The following is an 11,736-nucleotide window of genomic DNA, read 5'->3' on the forward strand; positions in this document are numbered from 1 at the left end:
TATATTATTATTCTGTGCTGGTTTTAATGAGAAGACTTGGTCTAATTTGATAGAATTCTTGCCCCGAGATTCACAAAATTTGGTTATTCAAAGTAAATCTAAGAACGAAACAAAGAAAAAAAAATAGGGAAATGGTAAAAATTTAATTAAAATATTAAATGGCATTGGAATGAGTCAAAAGCCTAAGACTAAACTTAAGGGGGTGTATTCGTTCAGGATTTTAATAGATTTCTACAGACTTTTAAAATCTGGATGTATTCGTTCAAGACTTTTAAAAGTCTATGAAAATCTGAGTGTATTCGTTCAAGACTTTTAAAACTCTATAAAAATTTGGGTGTATTCGTTCAAGACTTTTAAAAGTCTATGAAAATTTGGGTATATTTAAAAATCTATGAATTTTAATATTGGACTGATTTCCATTGATTTCATTCAAAAAATACACATGAACAAATCCGAGTTCGGACTACGAAAATTCGAAAATCTTGAAATGTCAGCGCCAGCTGGAATCCAGCGACCGAGGCTCGAAGAAGCCAGCGTCGATTGGAACCCAACGGCCGCGGCTAGTAGGGACTAGAACAAGCCAGCGCTCGCTGGGCTCTAGCGACCGCGGCGTTAAGAAGCCAGCGGCCGCTGAGTCATATTCCTTCTACAATGATTTGTATTTCTTGCTTCACTGCTTTGAATATCCAATCACTGCTTCCAATATCCAAGTTTGGCGTGTCAAAGGTCAACAACTAATAGGCACGTGGATTGGGAAGCTGCTATATCATTCATATTGGCGAAAATGTCTCAATGTCCCGAATTTATTATGCTTAGAAATTTCAACATATTGAGTTTTTTCAGTGATTATATATTTATTAATGGAATTACTGATAATGCGGATCATGCTATGTAGGAAGATAGGGTATCGGCAACTTCACAGGCGACCAAGATGGTTGAATCTCTCAAATTTTAACAAGCCAGCGGTCGTTGGGCGCTGAGTCCAGCTCTCGTTTAGAGCCAACGAGCGCTGGGATTTTTGATTTGAAATCCGTAAAATTCACTTCAAACTCTTGTTGAAATCCGTCAAAAATCTAGCAGACTCATGTTTAGAATTCCAAAATACTCAAAGAATCTGTGTGAAATCCATAGATTTTAGAAATCCGAAGACTTTTAAAATCTACAAAATTTATTTTAAAAAGTTTATAAGCTCCAACAACTTATAAGATACTCCCTCTGTTGTAATTATATAGGCTTGTTTTCTTTTAATATATTTTTCAAATATATAGGCTTGTTTTCACAAAAAATAGTAATGTTTTTTTTACTCATTTACTATTATATCCCTATTTAATTCTTTAATTTACTCTAACTTTAATTCATTATTACATAATAAATATGGGCATATTAGGAAGTTTACTTATATTTTTTCATTTTCAATGATTTTTCTTAATCTTTGTGTAAATACCAATTAGCCTATATATATGGGACGAAGGGAGTATAATTTTTCAAAAGTTTATAAGTTGTCAAAGTGTTTGGATAATTGAGCTTATAGGTTAGAGAAAAAAAATTATTAGAAGAATTTTTTTGCTAAAAATAGAAAATATTTAATTTGTTTCTCTACACTAAATTATTTTTTCATAATCTTATATGCAATAATCATTTTACAAATATTATTCAATTATAATTTATTATTTTATCATACATAATTAAAAGTTCATATTTTTTTTTCTTCTATCTATAGAGAAACTTATTTTTTTATCATAAGGCTCTTAAATTTTTTTGAACTTATAAATTGTTTATGAACTTATTTACCAAATATTTTAAAGAAACTTATAAGTTGATTTAGAAAACTTATAAGTTCAGCCAAACATTCCCCGAATGAATCGGTCCAACTATCGTCGAATTTCAGAAGTCTAGGAAAGTATCTCAAATGTCATCTACAAACTGAAATCCACCTCATTCTTTATTCTTCGTCCATATACTAACCTAACATAACTGTGAAATAATTTCAATTACAACATGTTTAACGACTTTACGGTTACAATCTACAAGGAAAAAATTGATGAAATTGAAAAATCAAGAAGGTGATTGGTTAAGTTTATAAACTCTTTAAAACAACTTATAAGTTATTTAGAAGTTTATAAATTTCTTCATAATATTTGGCAAAATAAGTTCATAAACAGCGTATAAGCTTTAAATATAAGTTCGAAGAACTTATAAGCTCCGAAAAAATAAGTTTCTTTATTCCAATTTATTTTCTCATTATCTTATAAGCAATAATTATTTTATAAAAATAACTCAATTATATATGATTTTTTTATTTTTATAATATACCATTTTAACTTCATCTCTTTTCGATAATATTTTTCTAACTAAAAATTTTCTATCTAACTTATAAACTCAATTATTTAAATACTTTAACAATTTACAAGTTTTTAAAAAATTAGTACATTTTATAAAATTTTAAAATATCTTATAAGCTCTTTGAAAGTGAGATTTAAAATGACCGGCTGAATTGATCTTTTCAAATTTCCGACTACATTTTGCAACTTTTATCGAAACGACATCGTTCTGAGTGACTAGGCTTGTACGGATTGCCGACAAGAGATAAGTCTTTTTAACACGTGACACGTATATCAAATCTCTATCTCCTAACCCTAAATTTTCCAATAATTGGCAGAAAACCAAGAGAAACATAAACATTTTCTTGAACCACAGAAAAAGAAAAAGGAAAAAAGAATGATATTTAAACCGGTATATAATCCTCTTTTTTCAGTTACATTTATAACCCTTTAAGGGCCATAACTCAGACACCACAAATAAACAAACACATCCAACAAAAGAATCAATGAAACCATATCTCAAAAACAAATACTATCAATCAATCAGTTGATCTATACAAACTAAACTCATTGAGCAACACTTCTTACTTCTTATTCTACCTTAGGTACATCGGGGCAAAAACGTACCAGCAAACGCGTCTGGCTGCACAAGGAAAGATCGATCTCAACAACGAAGAGCTGTCCCTGCAACTTGCAAAGAGTTGAGGCTGGCACCACGATCCTCAGTCGTCACAGTTGAGCCCGCAGATCTCGAGAACCGGGCCATCTCTCGAGACAAACGGGTTTATCCGGACCCACACGAGGGTTAGTATCGACGAGAGCAGGATGGACCATATGATGATCACTGTCGGGACTCCCTCTTGCTTCCCCATCAAACCTTTCAGGAACGGATAGAGGTGCATGATGACCCAAATGGCAAAGAAAAGCCTACCGAACAACGGGCCCCAAGAATCGTAGCCGTTGTTGACAGCGTCCGCAACTCCCACGACCACCCCAACTATGTTGATGATCAGCAGAGTCGTGGGCGGGATCAATAACGACGTCCACTTGAAGAGGTACAGCTCGGCAAATCCCCCATCTTCGTCACCTCCTTTTGAGGTGACGGTGAAGTTTGTGCTCACACCAGCCAAGACCTTGAGGAGCCCTTGAAAAAGAGCAAATAGGTGGGAGGAAACGCCTCCGATCACCCAGAACTGCTCGTTTCTCCACCAGTCATCGATTCCAACACCTCCCCATTGCATTTCAAGGATACCAGTCACAGCAATGGTGATGAAAAGTGCGATGAATATGATGCTGGCATAGTTACTGATCTGTAAAATTCAAATGATGCATTAGTTAAAACAAACAGCAGAATACGACAACATAGCGAAGGAGACCACGGAAGATAGCTTATACGTAGTAAAAATGGAGAGCCAACTAAAAAACAACATACCTCAGGGACAATGAATTTCCCTGTAAGAAGGCAGATAGCTGGCAATGTGCAGTATACAAGCAACGGAATAGAAGTCCAGGGATACACAACAGAGTTTATGTAGGAAAATCGTTCCAACCACTTCAATCCTCCGCCATATCCATACCAGATCGGGCAGTGTTTGCTCAGGAAAATCTCGACTGATCCAAGAGCCCATCGAAGAACCTGATGTAGACGATCTGAAAGGTTGATTGGAGCAGATCCCTTGAATGCAGGCCTTTTGGGCATGCAGTAGACAGAACGCCAGCCATGGCAATGCATCTTGAACCCCGTCAAGATATCTTCAGTGACTGAGCCGTATATCCAGCCGACCTGGTTAGAAATTTGAAAATTTAGAAGAATCCACACAACTCATATATGACGGCAGAATGAACAAGACACCACATACCTCTTTTCCCCATTCTGTCTTATCTTCATAACCGCAGCTGATGACATGGATGGCTTCCTTCAAGAGTGATGACGAACTAATTGAATTTGGCATTCCGCCATTTTCTAGAAGTGTTGAAGCCACAAAAACAGGTGACTGACCAAACTTCTTCTCAAGTTTTTCTTGGGAGATGGGCGGTCGATCAACAGTACTTATTTCTACACGGAATCAACAGTATGTACTTTAGCAGAAAGTATTTCCTAACGTTTCTTCTCTGATTAAAGCTACAAAAGTTTCATGAATTCGATATATATATATATATATATATATGTATATTCTACCTTCAATTCCTTCTTCAATGGTTTCAAGAGCATGTACTTGCTTCGATGCCTCTTTGTGCTTCGACTTCTTATCTCTCTTTGCTTTCCCAGTTTTCCCTTTCTTGTTCTTCCTTGAACCAAAACACAAACAGCACCACTTCGGCCAGCAGTTACATGTCTTACTAGGTGCTTTCTTTTTAGCAGGAGCATCAAATCCATATAGCGCTTGCCTTCTAAAGACACACCCGGTTCCGACATATATAGGTCCCTGCAAACCATCTAATCCTTTCATATTGATCTGCACAAAGTTGAAGAGTTATTTCCTGCATGATGGTAAGGGTAACATAGCAAGTATAGGCTATAAGCGAGGATATACATACATCGAAAAACACAACATTGCGATTGGAATATCTATCGTGACGATCAATCCCATCAAATCTTTGTGGAAACTGCACATAGCATACTTTCTTTCCTGAGGTGGGATCCATCAGGAAACACATAGCTTCTCTCAGTGCCTTGCTGTTGTTTATGTAGTGATCACAGTCGACATTTAGAAGATAAGGAGCATTTGACAGAACAGCTGAAACCCGTATCTGTATAATTAACACAGTAATAAGTTCAGTAACAAAGTAAACCTTTTTTTCTTTTTTCTCTTCTTTTTCATTTTGTTGGGAGGGGCGTTGTTCTGCATTTATATATATATATATATATATATATATATATATATATATATATATATAGAAAAGTAATAGGCATTCACCAGTGAATTCATAGCACCAGCTTTTTTGTGATGCTCAAAACCAGGTCTCTTTTCACGTGAAACATATACCAGACGAGGGAGCTCATTCCCTTCAATATCACGAACACCTTCATGACCAAGGAATACCTGTTGAAAGAGCAACCAATTATAAAAACTAACAGAAGCACAAAAAGAATGACATAAAGTAGTTAGCTATATGCAACCAGCCTATTGCGCTTATGTGCAAAATATAGATATATATATATATACACACATCATTACTTTGCTTGTCACAACACATAATAACCCCACTCTTAAAAGCAATGCAATGGCACACATAGTGCACAATATTATTGCACATGACGCGTGCACTGGACCAAGAGATAACATGACAAAACTCCAACGAGATCTTATTCAGTTAGTGCACTAGAAATTGGATTAGGCGAATCAAGATGCCAGTGTCCATCACTAAAATTGTTATTACAGAATGAAAACAATAGAATTCATATATTGTTTGCAAAACATTGGAAAAAACTTAAAAGGATTTTGGCACTACACTTTGTTAGAATCAAGAAATAAGCTTCTCTGAAACCTATGCCTACAGAAAATGACATGCATCGTAAAATCCAACATCTATAGCCCATAGAATCAATTTAGTGCCCTCAACATTGAGGCGACTACTACTTCCTTTGTATAAGATATATTAAAATCACATACTGCAGAAGAAAATCCAAGGAGATTAGTTGTTACAACTATCACCAACCTGAATCATACCAGGATGGTCCCGGACATTGTTACCGGGCCAGGGTGTTCCATCTTGCATAGTCCAACCTTCCTCAGGAACCTTCTCAGCCATGGCCACCAAACGGTTAATCCGAACTTTGAACTCCTCGTATTCTCTCTGTGCCAGACACAGATATCAGAAACCCATATAGTCAGTTTATTTGATATGATAAAAACTGAATCATTCATCAGTGAACTCATGCACAAAGAGAATGAAGATGTTCATTTTTCCTTCATTTTTGTGTGAATCTCAACAAGTCACAAAATATAGATGATACCAACCTTCATTGCACGCCTTTCTCTAACAAACGAAGGATGGACTTTATTCTTCAAATAGTCTATCTTCTGAGAGAAATACCATTCAGGAGCACGAGGTTCAAGATTGAATTTCTTGCTGAAGGGAACCCATTTTCTAGCGAACTCAGATGTCTCAGAAAGTGCTTCAAACGTAAGCATGGCTGCACCATCATCTGACACGTAGCATGATACTTTGTCAACTGGATAATCCACTGCAAGGATGGAGAGAACTGTGTTTGCCGTAATTAAAGGAGGTTCTTTCATGGGATCTACTGTGCTGACAAAGACGTCAACATCTGCTAATTCTGAGAGCTTTCCTTCTTTTTCATACCTATAAAAAGTTCAAGCAATGTTACAACATCAACAGTAGAAAATAATTCAAGAGTTTAAGTTGAAATGACTATAATAATTAGAAAATGCTAAAAACAAGAATCAAAAGATGAACAAAAATGAGCAAGAGAGAGAGAGAGTGAGAGATGATGCTTACCGAAGAGAGAGTCGATCAAGGTAAGTTTCTCGCTCAATAGGATACCACTTGGGAAACTGATCAAGTATCCATGATGCAGCGAACCATATTTCACAGATAACTGATGTCATCCACAAGCCATATGCACCAGGAACGGGATGGCGAATCCTATAGTGGAAAAACAAGCCAAGAACCACAAGACGTAGAATAATTACCATCCGATATGGATTTATCTTGCTTGAAGCAATTGGCAGTTTCCTTGAAAGTGGCTGTCTCCCTTCATCCATCCTACATAGGTTCAAGGATAATGAGAATAAATGTAGAGTTGTTATAAACAAAGGTAATCACCATTTATCTCACACTTTAATGCGAGTAGTGGCTAAACATGCATTATCTTGCATAACATCTAGAAGATAACTTGAGACAGAAGCCAGAACTACGTAAGTTCCAGATTTGTTTTAAGTTATAACCACATAAAATATCATAGATATTATAGAAAGCAAAGAAAGATGAGCCAGTTTTGCACGTTAAAGATTGTTATACAAAGCAAAGGACAGATGAGCCATTTTCATGAAATCATGGCTACAACTCAGCACTCACATAGGCAAATCTGCACCAAAATCACCCCCATCAAAGTCGCCGCCAGTAGCCCCTTGATGTTTGACCACTTGAAGTTTTTCATTTTGCCTTCTCCTCCATTCCTCCATACGATCTTTCCATGCAACACTTCCGTAGCCATATACTGCAAGATCTTTCTCTGGGACCATAGGCCGGGGATGCACTGCTACATCAGAAATAATAACAAGTGAATAATCTGAAACAAACTAAAAAGGCTTCCCACTGCAGAAATTGAATCAGAAGAACAACTTACGAGGTGCTGTTGTACCAGGAGGAGTCGCATGAATTCCATTCGCATTACTGGCAAATGGGGGTACTATTATAGCACTCTGATTATGTGAAATCTCAACATCCTAGACATAATCAAAAGACATTAAGGTCAACATGATGCAATAGACAGCTACACACAGGATATGAGACAGAGAGAGAGAGAGAGAGAGAAGGTCTAGATAATTCATTACCTCTTCACCATATGTCAAAAGAGGGATATCGATACCCTGGGATGAATCATGTCCAGATGTCGTGGCTGATCCAGCTAAACCACCATACGCAGATCCTACTGCGCCACCATTTTGGGTGAAGCCTAAAGGCTCGCTCTTTACATAATCAAACTCATATTCCAAGTCATCAATATCATCTTCATCCTCATCACCCTCAACCCTAGCGAAACCTATGGCACAAATGCAATTGCCAATTAGACATTAACACAACATAGTAAGATTTCAGCTGCTAAACAACAACCATTTGCAAAAAAAGGAACTTCGACAGACTCACCCTTGATGCGCTTGTATCTGGTCTTGCATTGAGGACAGGCCTGAGTTCCCTCTTTTCTCTCATACTCATAGCAAGTTCTACAGACGGGGAAAGCGCATTCATTGCAGGCAACAAACGGTTCCTCATTTATTATCTCCACTTCATCCCCGCAAATTTGGCATGTTTGCCCACTTAGTTCATGAACAGCCTTAATCTATAAAATCAAAAGAAATCAGGAATGTGATAACCTTAGTCTGTCATCCTTAAGTATGACCATAAAGCAACATAAATGGTTTTTCCTTGACCTCCATATAAAACCAACTCGACAATAACTCCTTAATAGAAAGATTCCTCACCTAGTAACTTGCATAATATATAGCTCCTAAGGCCATTTACTGTAACTTGGAAGTCCTCATCGAACAATTTTTAGTACAAGTTCTTAACTTTTCTTGTGATTACTAGTTATTCTATCATTTATGACCAAGATATTAGTCTTCTTTTTTCTGCATTCTATCTTAGAATAGTCAGCATTTGGTACACTATCAGAACCACATGCTTCCGGTTTGCAGAAGAACAAAGTATTCATATAATGCAAGAAGTTTAGCATGTGAGATAATGCATCAAAAATTAGATTACAATCACTTAAAAATCAAGAAAAATAACATCATAAAGGCAGATTGAAAGAAATACAATAAAATCTGAACACTCGTCTTCTTACTATTTCCATTGGAGAAGTTAAACACAGCAAAATCATTACAGATGAGAAAAAAATATTAACTTCAACAACCCTCTAAATACATGCCAATGCAGACGTCTAAGCCTTTTGCAATTAAAATATAATCTCGAATCCCAATCCCTAATTCTCACAATCAACTAAGCCACAAACAAATTCCACACAAACTAACACTTAAATCTAAGTAAGGATCCCAAGAAGCACAAAGAGGGAAATGAGCATCAACAGAGATGAAATTAGAAAACGTAAATGAGGGTTTAGCCAAATACTCACTCTCCCAATTTCATCAGCATTAATCAGCACAAACTCATTTCTATTGTGTGAACCAGCAACAAGCCTCCCTCCTGTGTTCATCGCCATTCTCACGAACGAAAATCAGCCAAAAATCCCAACTTTTCGAATCCCACTCCAGAATTCAATCCCCTGTGGTGGAGAAACAGCTGGAATTTCTCCAAACGCTCAACAATTTTTTTTCCAAATTCAAAATCTTTGAAAATCTCACTTAAAACCCCTCAAGATTTAGCTCCAAATGCCCTAATGCAGCTTCAGATTCTTGCTTTTCTGTGCCCAAAATCTCAATCAGATACACCTAATCCACCTCTAGATTTATCTTTGGCGAGCAATGGCTGAAGAAAAAAGGAGGGATTTTGGGCTTAAAATCGAGTATTTCTAACCGAGCGTAAACCCCATTAGAATTCAGCACATTGGGAAAAGCACACATAAAAAAAGTAGAACCCCAATTAGAAGAAAGATTTAATAGTATAAAAGAGGAAAAACTATTATACAATATTTTGGAAAGTCATGAAAACCAAAAGGTTTATGTATGGTTGTGTTCCTTGAGAAATGTAGTGATGATAAAACAAATAGAACTAAAAATGAAGAAATTAATTAATGAAAATAATTAAAGTTTTTTTCTTTACAAGCTAACGCTGCACTGTAATATAGCTGGACAGGACCGATAGACTTTTTAGAGTCTTGATTGATAGAGATAGAGAGAGAAAGAGAGAGCGTGTGTCACTGTGTGTGTGTGTGTGAGTGAGGGAGTGCAGATTTGGGTGGACTTGTATTCTTTATACTAATATTCATTTAACAAAACAATGAAACCCTCTCTCTAAATTAATGTCGAAAAAAAGTAGTGTGTTTGTGTGTGTGTAAATATTGGGGCCCAAAATGTCGTGGTGGCTGTGCTAGCTCTGAGTCGTCCCCACCGGAGTTGGTACAGTAATAAATACTACTCCATAAAGGTGTATGTATATGTGGAGAGAGAGAGAGAGAGAGAGAGAGAGAGAGAGAGAGAGGGGATATCTGCTATCCAGCTGCGATGGGTGGTGATCTGTGGATGTTGGCTGTATATTTTGTGAATTTCTTTATCATGCTGTCTGTTTCCTGTAGTTGTACATTTCCCTCTTTTGGATGTGCCTTCTTATTTTATTATTATTTTTTATGCTTTTTTTAAGTTTTCAGTCAATTCAAGAATATATTATGGAGAATGTTTTCAGAAATACTATATATTAGAAGGAGAAACACAAGATTGCTTTTTATAAGAGATAGTATTATAGAGAGAGAAACACAAAATTGCTTTTGGATGCACACATGTATATGCAAGTGAGATATAGAGAGAGAAACCAAAACGCGTAAAAGGGAAACCGCGTAAGAAGATCCTATGTATTGGGATTCTTTGCACTTTGTATGACAAATATATAAAGACTACATTTAAAATATTTTTTTAGGCGATTACATTAAAAATATTTAATTTAGCATATAATCTCCTATTATAAGTACCTTCTGTGAACACTTCACATTTAATCTATGTCAATATTTTTTTAATATTATTTTTATTCTATATCTTACAAATAATTAGTGGCTTGATTTTCACAAATCTATATCTATATATACATATATATATAATATACATATATATATAAATTGAGATCCATTTCCAAAAATTGTAAGCTGTGTATTCCCACCAAAATCACCTTACTATTTTCTAATTTTTATTTTAATAATTTTTTTGTCTACTCCAAATAATGCGTATACTTTTTATTATAAATTTTTCTATTGTTCAATTAAAGTATTAGTTAAGTTTTTTTTATCTCTTGAATATATTATAGATGTTAATTATATTGATATATAACATGATCACAAATGTTCAGTAAAATATATAAAAAAAATATTCAATAAACATAAATAAAATTATTAAAATATTAATATCAATATTATACATAAATTTTTACCATATTTATTTATTTGTTCTTTCATGAACATTTAGTCAGCAAGTGTAAGATAAATTTTGAATATTTAAAATTAACCAAATCACTTAATTCTATATCAATTATAATCCTAGCAAATTGATTATTACATAATCATAGCATTATAATTTATTATATTAGTTAAAAAAATTTATCTCTTACTATAATTGTATATCAATTATAATCCTAGCAAATTAAATAATTTCTTTTTAAATGAAATATGTAATAATATATTTTATCTAAAATGATCACATATATTCAGTAAATATAAATAAAATATTTAGTAAACATAAATAAAATTACTAAAATATTGATATTGACAAAATTTATGATTATACATAGACTTATAACATATCTATTTATTTATTTATTATTTTTTGAACATTTAGTTAGTATATTTACTGCTCAATTGCACAGTGTTACAATTGACTAAACATGAGACTTCAAAATATGAATTCGATGAGTTGAAGGAATTTTTGTAGTGGATTGTGAGATAATAATGGTTATGCATCTATGGATTTTTTTGAGTATGCATTGCTTAAATCATTTGAGTATCTAATACTCTCCCTCCGTCCGCCAAGATTATGTAAAATTGTTTGGGTACAAGATTTAATAAAAT

At 34.8% G+C, this 11,736-nt stretch overlaps 1 protein-coding gene across 2 annotated transcripts; it reads right to left on the bottom strand.

Annotated features, from left to right (window-relative positions):
• Nucleotides 1-2,702: 2,702 nt before the first annotated feature.
• LOC130986664 (cellulose synthase A catalytic subunit 5 [UDP-forming]-like) lies at nucleotides 2,703-9,951 on the bottom strand. Of its 2 annotated transcripts, none has more exons than XM_057910130.1 (14): nucleotides 9,142-9,951; nucleotides 8,157-8,349; nucleotides 7,844-8,052; nucleotides 7,636-7,735; nucleotides 7,365-7,548; nucleotides 6,786-7,052; nucleotides 6,284-6,629; nucleotides 5,982-6,119; nucleotides 5,240-5,365; nucleotides 4,860-5,072; nucleotides 4,501-4,777; nucleotides 4,181-4,377; nucleotides 3,754-4,104; nucleotides 2,703-3,631 (listed from the first exon to the last, which is right to left on the bottom strand). In XM_057910130.1, exons 1-14 carry the CDS (start codon nucleotides 9,226-9,228, stop codon nucleotides 3,044-3,046), a joined length of 3,276 nt encoding a protein of 1,091 aa, XP_057766113.1. In that variant the 5' UTR covers nucleotides 9,229-9,951; the 3' UTR covers nucleotides 2,703-3,043. The 2 variants fall into 2 exon arrangements, with proteins under 2 accessions (XP_057766113.1, XP_057766114.1); XM_057910131.1 differs by having other exon boundaries at nucleotides 7,365-7,545; nucleotides 9,142-9,947.
• Between the last annotated feature and the right edge of the window lie 1,785 nt (nucleotides 9,952-11,736).

This window comes from Salvia miltiorrhiza, chromosome 5 (assembly GCF_028751815.1).
Source record: "Salvia miltiorrhiza cultivar Shanhuang (shh) chromosome 5, IMPLAD_Smil_shh, whole genome shotgun sequence".
Classification (NCBI taxonomy): Eukaryota; Viridiplantae; Streptophyta; class Magnoliopsida; order Lamiales; family Lamiaceae; genus Salvia; species Salvia miltiorrhiza.